The sequence below is a fragment of the Diadema setosum genome, chromosome 8 (genome assembly GCF_964275005.1).
Source record: "Diadema setosum chromosome 8, eeDiaSeto1, whole genome shotgun sequence".
NCBI classification, from domain to species: Eukaryota; Metazoa; Echinodermata; class Echinoidea; order Diadematoida; family Diadematidae; genus Diadema; species Diadema setosum.
In genome coordinates, this window is record NC_092692.1 from 29,867,885 (window position 1) to 29,881,744 (window position 13,860).

At 37.4% G+C, this 13,860-nt stretch overlaps 1 protein-coding gene across 1 annotated transcript in view; it reads left to right on the plus strand.

Moving 5' to 3' along the window:
* Nucleotides 1-676: 676 nt before the first annotated feature.
* The window catches only part of LOC140232306 (ras-related C3 botulinum toxin substrate 1-like), a 44,611-nt gene continuing 31,427 nt past the window's right edge, over nucleotides 677-13,860 (plus strand). Inside the window, 1 exon segment of the mRNA XM_072312435.1 lies at nucleotides 677-773. Within this exon segment, the coding sequence (XP_072168536.1) occupies nucleotides 739-773 (35 nt within the window). The 5' untranslated portion in view covers nucleotides 677-738.

Below are 13,860 nucleotides of genomic sequence, written 5' to 3' on the forward strand. Positions count from 1 at the left end.
CTAGATTACATTGGTCCTAATGAGTTTGTCATAATGAACGTCCGTTTACAGATATATATTTCATATATAATCCAGTGGGTTATAAATCATCCTGATATTACAGTTATAAACATGTTAAATATTAGGGCTTAAAATAGAGTTTCGTGAAAAGACTTAAGAAAAAACATATTCACACATGTTAGTAGATATGTTTTTCATAGATTAACATCACCACACATATTCAAAGAATGAAAGAAAGCAACTGAAGCAAAAATGAGTGGGAAGAATAAGAAAGACAACTCTTGAACCTTGAGAATATTGTAAACGCCTTTGCCCATTCTGCCGGAGAAATTACGCTGACCCTTCAAATCCTCTTCACTCCTTATCGCTGCAACGTTACATTGTAGACAGCGAAATCGGGGAGCGTGCTTGTTTTGGGCCCATGTACGTGTGTTGTTGAACGAGACTAGCGAGCTGGGTGTACAGTATATTGTAGAGTGAAAAACATCACCGAGCTTATTCTACCACTGCTATGCCGTATGTATGTGTACACTATTCTCGTATCTCAATCTCATGCACGTCATCTGCCTCCATTGAAGAGAGAAACCATCGAACTACGACAAACGAGATGATCATTCTGTGCAACTGACTCTTCGTTCCCTTTTTTATCTCGACAACTGGTCTGCTCCTTGATAGCTCCGGATCTGTAGGAGGGAAAATACGTGATCCACCCTGCTGGTTTGAGGAGAATCGAAGAGAATGCAGTCCATAAAGTGTGTCGTCGTCGGTGATGGGTAAGGAAGCCATCGGCTACTACGGGCTGCAGCTGCACTACTCGCTTGCTTGCAGTGATCAGCACACAGGCAGCTGCAGCTGTAGCTTCTCATATACTACTATTCTGACTATTCACGTAGACCCCGGTGTAAATAATCAACAAACCTAATGTAAACTATATTGTTAGGATTAACGGAGACCTATTCTTGATATTATAGTAATTAGGTGATCCGAGTATCCTCTCGGATCACCTATTGTATCTGTACGGATTCTTTCTTCTTCTTCTTCTTCTTCTTCTTTATTTCTTTCTCCTCAAATGTTGTGCAGCGGTTAACTCTAAAAGTCATTCACCTATCACTTCTAAACTGATACCATATATGTATCACGTCATAAGGACGACAGATCTAATGTATCACTGTCACTGTGATCAGTCAACCATGACGTCACTATGACGTCATTATCTGAAAACACGTTCACATTCGTATCTCATTAATGGAATGGATTTTCTCAATGAAATTTACATATCATATAGTTCAAGTCAAGCTCTATTGATATATTTCATAAAATTTAGTCACGTTCATAGTAAACGAGCGCGTACGCGCTCGTTGAAATTTTAACATGCTCCAATCGAGCTCAAAATTGTTTTGCACACGTTTCAGGTCATTTGGAGTATTTCAGAAAAAATCGACGGACGCGTACGCGCGCGCGCATATACGCACGCACAGCTCATATGCAATAGAAATTTCCCGTCTTTTCACACGTATCGGATGTCTGAAATGTCAAAGAATGTTTCTACCAAGTTTCAAGTCAATCCGACTCAATATGACGTCATACGGGCCCGTCAAAGTTGAAATTCCGCGCGCGCGTCAATGGCGATATACAGTGCAACAATGCCAAAAAACCGCCAAATTTAAATCCGATTTTACTCGTCAGGATGGACGGTGACCCCCCATTTTCTTTACATATTTTGAAAGCTGATGAGTTGTACATATCATTTCATGGGTTGGCGATACTGAAAAAATGATTAAAAGATATCAAATTTCTTAAAAAAGTAAAAAAAGTAAATTTTCAAAATGACGTCATCAAAATTCAAGTTCACTCGAGCGTATCTCACTTATCCTTTGCCGAGTTTCACCTAACTTTCAGTATGTTGTAGCTTATTTAATGTTCTTTCATATTTATAATTACAAGATTTTGATTGGATGACGTCATCACCTCGTAAAAATGGATTGAAAGTATCCTTGTAAAATTTGACCAGTTTACGTGTTATCTCTATGGGAGAGCAGTTTTTCTGGAAGTGAAAATTGACATGACTATCTTTATCGAGCACTAGCTCACTTATGCTTCGGTGAATTTTTCCCAGATTTTAATATGCTGTAGCTGAGACTTTGGGCTGTCGTAAATGTGCCCTTCGTTTTTTCATACGATGTCGGGATCACGTCAAAAAAGTTACTTGAATTTAAAGTTTATCTTCGATGTATTGAAATATTTCTTTCTTTTTGCAACGTTATGTGCAATAACTCAAGAAAAACATACCCTATCACCACCATATTTTGCACATGTTTAGTTCATGTCACGAACATTATTTCATAAAATAACAACGACTTGATCAGACGCCATCTTGGGTATGTAAATTAGGGTCAAAGGTCATAGATGTTTCATCCTGTATCTTGGTGAATACATGTCCTATCTTTCCCATATTTTGCACACGTAAAGACCATGTTACAGGGATCATTTCATAAAATAACCACTTTTTGCTCAGATGCCATCTTGTCTGTGCAAAGTGGGGTCAAAGGTCATATTTTCTATTTTCGCTATGACGTGTTATCTCTATGGGAGGGAATTTTTTAGATGTGAAAATTGACATGACTCTCTTTATCGAGAACTATCTTACTTATGCTTCGGTGAATTTCTCTCAGATTTTAGTATGTTGTAGCTGAGACTTTGCACTATCACGACTCGAATCATTGATTAAAAAAGAAATCGGATCACCTTAATTTGTCAGTGATGACAAATTACAATCTCTAGTTTTGTAATTGGTATACTGGCTGGTGATGCTGCCTGCCAGGTCGGGGTGCTAAATCGAGTAAAACTAAGGTATTGTTGGGGAGCCTGTAAAATGGAGTAAAAAATGAAACTTATCTGACGATAAGTCAGATAGTCCATACACTGTAACGTTACTACTACTACTACCCCTGTTAGATAGAAAGATTTTCACCACTCCCGCAGAAGTGCAGATCTGTTTGATTTCATGTCACATGATGTAGAATCTAGTTGCTAATTTAATTCTGAAGACAGTAATAACGTACATTGTTGACCGAAAGATCGGTCTGTATCTTGTCGTCGGGCATATGTTCCGCGGACACTACATGTAGGCCTACGTCTGGCTTCCTGAATCCCCTCCTATGTCTGGGGAAGAGGGTCTACAAAATGATAAAAAATTCCTCTGGACAGACAGATTTTTCTGTCTAGCAATGCCATGCATCTCACAATGTAAATGTTGATGATTAATGTGTGTTTTTAAAATGACACTTGAATCAATGAATGGGTGGTACTGTACATGTATGCATCTCTCATACTCGTAGTCATACTAAGTACTACAACCTTGTACAGCGTGGCGCTTTTGATCACTTCATTTTCTTCAAAGCATTTCAGCAACTGGATGAGGCATTGTACAACCTGTAGTACTATTACAGTGCTTCTCATCAAAAGCCTTTTCAGCATTCAAGGGATTCCCGAATTTGAATGATGTTGATTAAAGGCATTGTTATTATTATCATATATAATAATGATAATGATAATGATGATGATGATGATGATGATGATGATAATAATAATAATAATGATAATAATAATAATATTATCGTTATTATTATTATTATTATTATTATCATTATCATTATTAATTATTGCCATATTTTGCACTTGATTTCAGTTTCTCCACTCTAGCTCTCTCAAGTATAGGTTAGACAAATATTGGTCCTCCCAACACCAAATTCTTTCTTAAGAACTCCTGTACCTACTGTATAATACAAATCGTACATGTGTCCACCCATTAAAATTGTACACTCTGTAGGTTTACAGGGCTCCACACTAACTTTTATTTTTGGTGGCCCAAACGCAAACATCCGACCTTTTTTGGTGGCCCAATCAGGCCACCAAATTCTTCATTTCTGAAATTTTGGTGGCCCGACGTGCGTTTTTGGTGGCCCCGGGCCACTGGGCCACCGTTAGTGTCCAGCCCTGGTTTAGGAGTGACCAAGTATTATTTGAAAGAATGACAGGAGTCTCCATACCTACTGTTTCTGTATGCTGACGAAGATGATGATAATGATATGGAAAAACACAAGAAAACAATTTGATATACTTTGCAGCTTCTTCAATTGATGATCTCTGTCTGCATGGTGTGTCACTTTGAATATATGAATAGAAGTTCTACAGGCAAAGCATGTCATTAGACCAGAGAGTAACAAGATTTGTTTGTTTGTTTGTTTTTTGAAACTCTTTGCAAGGAAGCCATGTCATCACATGAAGGAGGGGTGGGGGGGGGGGGGGGGAGAGATTGGGCCTCCCACCCTGAGATCTCAGCTATGGAGCATGCAACAGCCATCGAATTTGGCATGCATATTACTTGGGATGTAATCTACATGACTTTATAATCAATCAGATTTCCAAAATCATATTTGTTTTGATAATTAATGAATTATGGAAATTTCAGAATTGAATGATAAACTTACAAACGTAAAAATAGTGATTATGGTATGGTTCTTGTCATTTAAAGCGTATTCACATGTTTTGAACTGTAGATGGTTTATTCTAGAAACAATTTAATTGTAACTATTGTTCACATTTTGCATATTTAACAATACTTAATATAAATCATACTGATTAACATTTTTACGTTGGTTGTTTCTAGGATACCTAACTCACATTTTAGAACAATTTTTAAGCACTACAGCTGGGTTTTTTTTTTTTAATCTGCAAATGGTAAATAATGCCTTTAAAGATAATATAAAGTTTTGGTATTACCTCAAAAGTTTCCCTAAATTTCCTTGTCTTAGTTTGTGTTTCAGGTTAAAGTACCTTTCATATAACTAACACTGTGAGACTTACTCGCCCCAAAGTGCTCTCATGTCTTAGTAATCGTGCAATAATGGTTTCGTACCAGAGCCGCCGCCGTACGGCGGCGAGGTAGCGCACGTATTGTACGAAACCATCATTGCATGATAACTGTGACCAGCAGCGTGCAGCCCCATTCGCATACTGAGTCGAGCTACACTGAATCGACGGCCAGCGCATGCGCACACAAACATCTTATCCGTTCGTGGATTTGAAATTTGTTCGCATGTGATGTGTGCGTATGCGCTGACCGTAGTAATCAGTGTATGTAGCTCTCCCAAGGTCCTCTCGACAGAGTCACATTCAGTCATCAATTCGAACAGAAAGGGACTATTGGCAGAACCAAACGTTGCCCGAAGCCTGTTTTTAAGACTTCAACTTAATTGGTAAGTCTTCAAATTGAAGAATTTTTTGGATTTTAAGTTGATATTTACCCGCGATACTGAATCTGTCATGATCCTGAATGCTACAATGCGAAGCCCCATTACGCTATGCGTATGGGGCTGCTGGTCGCAGTTAATTGCATGATTACTAAGAAATGAGAGCACTTTGGGGTGAGTCAGTCTCACAGTGTTAGTTATTTGAAAGGTACTTTAACCTGAAACACGGAAATTCAGGGAAACTTTTGAGGTACCAAAACTTTTTATTATCTTTAATATGTATGTACAACTGTAAAATTCTCTGCAGCACACTAACTGTTGTCCAAATTTTAAAATTTGGTATCAGAAGATACATTTAGACACTAGGTTCAAAATTTCAAAGAAGGCCAAGGCACAATTTTTCTTGGTTCTGAAATGTTTGAGATTCCACCCTTGCCACCTCCAAGCCTTTATACGGTTACTACTTTTTTATTCTGCACTTAATTTTTTTTTTAAATACATAATACCATTTATGGAGCAGTAGGCAAGTTTGTAGTGTAATGTACATAAGCTACTACAGAAATTGGTAAAATGTGCATCCGCTGTTACTCTGAGACCAGTGCATTGCAGAAAAGCAATTTTGCAATTGATGCATTTCTGTTCATGCCAAAGTACACGTACAATATTGTAAGTACTGGTGCTTGGAAACTGCTCTAAGGGACTGACCAAAGTACAATTGGTATATTCCTCTGGAGAGGTACATGTAGTGGATACTGTGAAAGGGTTTTCATGTCCCTCTCTCCCTCTCTCTGGGAAAGAGTTGTTTCTCTTTCTCTTTTATTGCCTAGGGCGGTGGAAATTGACACAGCTTTCTCTGATAGCAGGATTTATTTACCTGAGTGTCCTGCTATCCACACAAGTTCATTTATACATGTAAGGTAGCTGTAGCTAACTTTTATCAGGGTACAACATACACAGTATCTATACAATGTGTGTGTGTGTGTGTGTGTGTGTGTGTGTGTGTGTGTGTGTGTGTTATTTTTGATATGTAATGTTTGCCTGTAGAGATTATTTAATAACAGACTTACAAACAAAGTTATTAAAATAAAGGATATTTCTAATCACTTAAAAATGCATTACACCATTGTACATCTAAATGTCAGTAAATGCATACAGGTTGTGTACATACAAATTTGTACATGTATACAATGTGTGTGTGTGTTATACATATGTACGTAATGTTTGCCTTTAGAGATTATGGGATAACAGAATTACAAACAAAGTTGTGAAAATGAGGGATATTTCTAATCACTTAAATGCATAAATGTCAGTATTCTGAGTATTTACCATTTGTAGCCTGATGTTGTTCTTTGAAAAAGAGATGCCATCTTGTACTATGTTGCCTTCAAAAAAATATTGAGCACTGCAGTCTTCACTATCTGTGTAGATTCATATAGAATGAACTGAGTTTGTAGACTTCTGCAGAGTGATAGAGGTCAATGTTCCATCAGAATGACAATCTGACAGGCACTTAAAAACATCCAGGCAAATGGAAATGTAGCATGTGCTTGCTGAAAATTGAAAAGACAGTGCAAGAAAATTACTATAAGCAGCTTTGGGCAGACTTTTTTTTTTTCATTGAAGAGTTCCTTTTTATTAACAAATTCATATTCCGGGGAGATGGTGGGGGGGGGGGGGGGGGGAGGGGGTTAGCTTTAGTGCTGTATATGAGATTACCCCCTGTGGTTGCATTTTTAAAAAAATACAATATACCCGAGTATGGGCATATGTGCACACTCCGGAATGGTGGTACTGCGATACAGTTGTACACATTTTATGCTGATGTGTGTGTAATTGTCTTCCCAGTTGAGTCCATGGCATGATATTGGATTTGGTTCCAGTTTTCAATTAGGTACAATCAAGGAGTTTTCTCTTGAAGCAGGGAGTTGAAGCTCCGTGGTACAATGCACACTACAGTTGATTATGTACATGCATGCATACAGACTGTACTACTTGTGTCATGCATTCATAGATTTTTAGTTTGTATTCAAAGTTCAGATGGAGTATAACACATTTTTTAATGCTCGTTCTTTTCAGAGGCAGAGTTGCTGGATCAAAGACCCCTTTTTTTTTTGGGGGGGGGACCCAAATTTTAGCCAAATGAAAAGATTTAATGTTTATTCTGGATTCTGTGCATCAAAATTGACCTCAACGTACAGTATACATGGTATAGCACTCTTGTTATGCACTTACATTGGATTTAAATGGAATTTTGGCTATTTTTGTTTGGTCAGTACATGTAAGATTAAATGCTCTTGAGCTATGGTGCTAGGGGGAAACTTATTGCTACATGTACATTTTGTAGGGCCCCTTGTAACACATACATGTACCCTTAGATACTGCACATCTGTACCCAGCGATCACAATAAAACCGTTGTACACTTGCAGTGTACACTGTACAGTACTTGTTGTAGCTTCAACTGTGATGGTATGAAAAAGTGCAGATTGCAGCTTGCCTGCAGGATTCACATACTTACATTGTAGTAGGAGTATGCACTGTGAACTTGCACACCCAGAATACGAACTTGCAACATGTATGTACAATGGACATCCAGGGAGCGGCATGCAAATCGAAATGGAACTATTGTGCCCGATTAACGCCCCGAAGGTCATTGTAATTGTCTAGTCCCGTCTGTGAATTATGCATGCACGGAGTATCCCTCTGTGTGGATTAGCCGCCTGATTTATGCTGCGTGATCATCAATTGAATTACATGATCGTGCTTAGTCAAATTCAATTCCCAGCTTGTCACTCCACTGCAGATCGGATGTCTGATGCTGAATGTTGCTGTTGTATGGTGAAATATTACCTCACATATTCAGGGTGAAATAAGTCAGTAAAGTGAGGAAGGAAATAGTAGAAGTTGAATTTCAAGTGGCCATCAAGTACATTAGTTTAACCATAATTGTGAAATTTCATATTCCATTTTTTTTTGTCCAAACAGTGCAAGTTGTCCACAGCCATTCTATTCTACTGAGATAATGTCATTATCTCATACACCTCCAGCTAACTAGCACACAAATCTTCACCTAATTCCCGTATTTTTTTCTATTCTTTTATTCAGTTAAATCAGTACAACAAACCACGCCCTGTAGATCCTTCCTGGTTTTGATTTCCATCAAAATATGTTAAAGTTGTGATTGTTTGGCAAAATGAATTTGAAGGGAGAGAGGATTATTGTCCATATGCATAGATTATCAACTAAAACATGATTTCTGTAAAAGCCATCAAGAGAATTGTGCAACTGTGGCATCACTGCCTTACAGTGTATCTAATTTGCTCATCTGTGGTTGCTTTGGCTACTGCTGTTAAATGAAACAAAAATTTCTTATTTTTTCTTTCTTTTATGACTGATGTTAGTAAAATTTGTATCATTCCCTTTTTTGTAGTTTATTGCGTTTGTTGCGTTTAGTGTTGCCAATATTGATATTGAATCAAATATCATAAAATTACTGTACTACATGAAGTACACGTGTAGATGGTGTAGCCATTCCAATCCACTAAACTTTTCCTACTCTACTTGATACACTTCTGAGCCAAAGTACACAGTATATATGGAGAGTGTCCATCATATCAGAAGAGCTACCCAAGCCGGGTTGGGAATGGACAGTCTTTCGCAGGGTTGTTTTTATCTAGTGTGGAATGCCAGGTATTTTCAGAATCAATTTAGCTTGTCACATCGCAATGTGTGTGTGTTTTTTGTTGTTGTTTTTTATTTTGTGTGTGTGTGTGAAGGGACCTAATATGACTGCTGGCATACACTTTGTAATAGACATGTCGTATGTATGATACAGTATGACTCACTGCTACATATTGTGTCGACGGGGGCGCAGCGAAGTAGCCACATTACTCCGATACAGCATTTTTTAAGACAAATTGCATTGTATCTGGGTGCAGGATATTAGCATAGCATGACTGCAAGATCTGCGTTTGCATTCTGTTGTTGTTGATGTTGTATGTAGTGTGTAAATATTTGAAGCCCACTCACGTTTCTGAAAGCTGAAATGTACATATGGTTGGAATGAGTGATTAATTATTCATCATCAGAATAAATACTTGTATGTGCTCTGTAAGTACACATTGTACACTGTGTGGAATGTGATACTATAAGTATGCTACCAGTGAGTCAGTTGCAATTCATTACAATGTACACATTGTGCATGAGACCATAATACTCTAGCATATAGTGTACAAATGTATGTACATGTACACATGTACATACATTGTATGTTAGTACACATCGTATGTGTGTAAGGCAAAGATCTTGTCTATCTTTTATCTCATAACTAAGAATATTTCAGGATTAAGTGATTATAGAACATGTTTGTCTGGTAAATAAAAATCTTGATACTTTACCTTCATCATATGTAAATTATCTACATTATTCATAGATTATGTACACCTTTGTATGATGTCCATAATAATCGTTCAGATGTGGAGATTGTTGCTATAATACTGCCCCGCCCCCCCCCCCCCCCCCAGGAAAAAAGCAGTACATTGTACTTGGGCTGCAATGCCATTATATTGCAGATACTGCTTTCTACTGCGCCTTCTGCTGCATGTACAATGGTATGTGCATTACTATTCAAGTGCTTAATTTATGAAAAACAAGCAGATCTACCATTACATTGCACACACGTGTGTATGTAATATTGACAAATACCACAGGTATGGATGAAAGCAAAGAAAAACAATAAACGAAAAATAGTAATTTTCATCACAATAACCAGCAAGGACAGAAAACAGTTGAGCTGGTTTCTTGAAACAAAGCATACAGTGTACAGTTAATGTTATGACAGAACAAACACTTTAGTTTTTAGATTTATTTGATGTGATGCAATGTGGATGACAACTTTGTAATGTGCTACACTATATGTGGACATTGATTTCTCCATGTTTACAAAGACTGTGAATGCCCTTCAGCGGTGCTATCATCGCAAGAAAATGGTGAAAGTAGATTGAGTATTATCAAAGATTGGGAACAGAGAGTCAACATGGCAGGGGTCGCACTTAACTTTTTTTTTAACTAGCCAGGCGGACTGCTTAGAATCAATTTTGACACTGAAGCAATATTTTGGCTAGCCAGACGGACTAGTAACTTCAGAATTTTACTATTTTTAGCTAGTTCGACGTGATTTTGGGTGGCCAATGGCCAGCGGACCATCGCCAATTTCGAACCCTGCATGTATATTATGAGTTTATTTTTTATTCTGCCCAACAGCTAGTAAACAGCCCGTAAACAGATTTATGTCATTGTGTCATTGAGTAAATAATGAATTTGCTTTATTGATGGGCATCAATGCGGAATGAATTAATGTAGGCAACTTTGAAACATGAAGCATAATAGTGCTTTCCTCTTGAAACCTAATATACTATTACAAACTTAGCCGACATTATAATAACTGATACTGCCCTCACACTACTACTAGTGTTCGCTGTTAATATACTACTTAACATGTATCTACCTGTAACTCTGTATCATGTACCAATTCTTAGAGATCCGCAATCAATACAGTACAACAATTTATTCACGTGCACAGAAAACAACAATATTGGACAGTAATGCAAGCTATGACAGTGTGTGATGATTTGGGATAAATGATGCACTGATTTTAGAAGCATTGTAGACATGTTATTCAGTTTGATATAAAGACAACAGCTCAGAAAGATATAATGTGTTCTCAGTATTGAGATTATTAAAGCATTTTGTGTTATTCAATTATGCATATGTCACAAAATAGTTGTGTGCTGTGTGTGGGACACAAAAGCATATGAGAGGTGGAGAAAAAAGATAATACGATAATCCCCAGAGTATAGTTTGTCAGTATATGTGACCGTGCACCTCAAAACGAACATAAAGTCGCACACACTGATTTTGCGTGAGGACTGAAAATAGGTGAAATGGGTCAACCTAGCCGAACTTGACTTTTTCATATTTTCTGAAAGAGCAGGTCTTCTTTTACATCATGCTAAACTTTGGTATCATAAAACAGGCAGGAAAGTGTGTCTTTTTAGCAGTTTATCTCGAACATTTTTGGTAGAATCGTGTGATTAGGTGTGTTTTAAGAATCCCTTTTTCATTTCTGAAAAACCTTGTCCACACTCTTCACTTTCAACTCTAATAACTTTCGAAAGGATAGTGCTACTGCACTGAAAGTTGGCATTAATTATGAACAAAATGTTTTAATGAGGCATGCTTAATTTCAATTTAATCTGATAATCCCTTCATTGTTGTTAATCTGGTGGTTTACTTCCTTTTTTTGTCCCATTCATCGCACAGCCAGCACGGTTTGGTAAAGATTAAGCGCTTGAATAGACACTGTACTTCAGAGCCTCTTTTCTCAGTTCACACTTTTCCTGAGTTTGTGCTTTCTTTCCAATATTTAGACAGGTTAGGAGAGTCCATTTAATTTGAGTTATACATCATTTTAAAGCTTAAAATCTGTTCTTTCAGAATATAGTCTTAACTACAAATTCATGTCTGGCGACTTTTTGTTTGTTTTGAGGTGCAGGGTCACATATGGAAGGTCCAATAGGGCTCTGGAAATTTGAGCTAAAAGCAAGCAAACAAATAAAACAAACAAGCAAAGAATTTATTTGATGGCAGTAAATCATCCAACATCAAAATCCTTTGAGTGCATGGAACAACTACTGTATTATGATATCAATAGAACAGTCTCTGTCAAAAGATTGATGCCCCTTATTTCAGGCCTCCATATTTGTCTTATTTACAGACAAAGATAGAATTCATACTGAATAAAGTATGTTTAGAAATGAATACCGGTATACATGTGTATACCATGGTGGTTATAGTGTGTCTGCCTAGGTGATGTTTGTTAAATGTATACACGAGCATAGTTCAAGGGATAAGGATGAGCTCTTCTTAGTGGGTGTGAATCTGGTGGCATTTGCTGTACTATTGAACGAGGGGAGCCCACGCGTCGAGTGTTACAGCTGCATGAAATGAATGCTGACATTCACACAGTCATAACTTTCTCGATGTTTGCTTGCCTGCGTTCAAATCTTCTTTGATATGTACAGCACTCTTGTCCCAATACTCTTTCAATATTGGATATTTCTGATGGCATTTAAAGATCCGTCAGAAATTGGATGCAATATTCTGGACGAAGTCAGTGTATTCAGGTGTGTTTGATTTGTATCAAAGAGTAGAAAGGAATAGAGGTACAGGATGCTGGTATACGTTGTACATTGTTATTTATACCCACTGTAGCAATGTCAGAAAAAGAGGAGATTTCAAGCTGCCAACCAGTATTTTTTCTTTATCTTTAGTATTAATGCTTTGTGGTCATCAACAATTAAAAAAGAAAAAAGAATGTTTTCGAAAAGGTATGATCAATGTATTATGTGGTTTTCTGAAATTTGATTCAATTTGATTTAATTCAACTTTGTTTTCACTTTCTTCTTCGTCAGAACATATGAATATGATAGCATACTGGTATTTTATGTCTGTATGTGTATGCATGTAAATTTTCTCCTCATTTCGCAACCAACATGTGTCTCTTGCCATTTTGATTTTTTTTTTTTTTTTTTTGGGGGGGGGGGGGTGTTTGTTTTGTTACTTTCCATCAGTTTGTAATAATTTTAGGCTGTATGTGGTTGGCAGCCCCAATAGAGATAGATGAATATAAAGCATAAAGGATCCATAGATAGATCCATACATTTAGTTAATGATATAAAGGGAAATGGAGGGAGATAGAAAGAAAGAGAGGGGGAGAAAATAGAAGAGGAGGCAAGGAAAGAGATGCCAGAAATATTGATAGATTTTGATATACTTCAGGTTTAGTGCAAGTGTCAAGACAAAAGAGAATGGGGATGGGGGAGGGGGGGGGGGGGTTAAAAGTAGGCACAACTAGTGAAGACAGAGCTGGATGCCTGTACAGCTGCACTATGCTAAAGAGTGAGAGCTCCTTATAATCCCCATCTGCATCTCACCTTACTTGACATCTGACCACCGTCTGAACTCACCGAGCCAGCTCAGCGCGCATTTATATGTACATGCTGTGTGCATTTAATAGAGTGTGTATGTCGAGTCTCGCTCGCATCTGCACTGTACTCACAAAGATGTTGAAAGTGTGAGAGCTCAGTGTATTAACCTGTAGCTGGGATACATTATTAGTGCTGTTGGGTTTGTTCTGTGATAGTACTTTTATTGGGGGGGGGGGGGTGTATATAGGGGAGTTTCTTAAAGCTAATAATCAATACATTCTTTGTTGGTGTCTATAGCATATTTTATTGTATTATTCAGAGTTCATTTGGTAGTTGGTGGACCTATGAAGAAAAGATGAGGTTTTAGTCATGGCAGAGGGCTGTGAAGTGTGCCTAATATTGGGCAGTAATGTCACAGATTAGTTTCATCAGTGTTTGAGGTTATGCCACTTCTTCTTTTACTGTCAAAAATCCATGCATTTTAATATCCTTTGGCAAATTCAGAGTGAGCAATGCTAAGCCCTGAATCAGCTAAGTTTATTCCTTACTACTACTTATAATATCTTCATTGAGGATCAATATATGTATCTTAAAAAAAGACAAACTACAAAGCACAAAACTA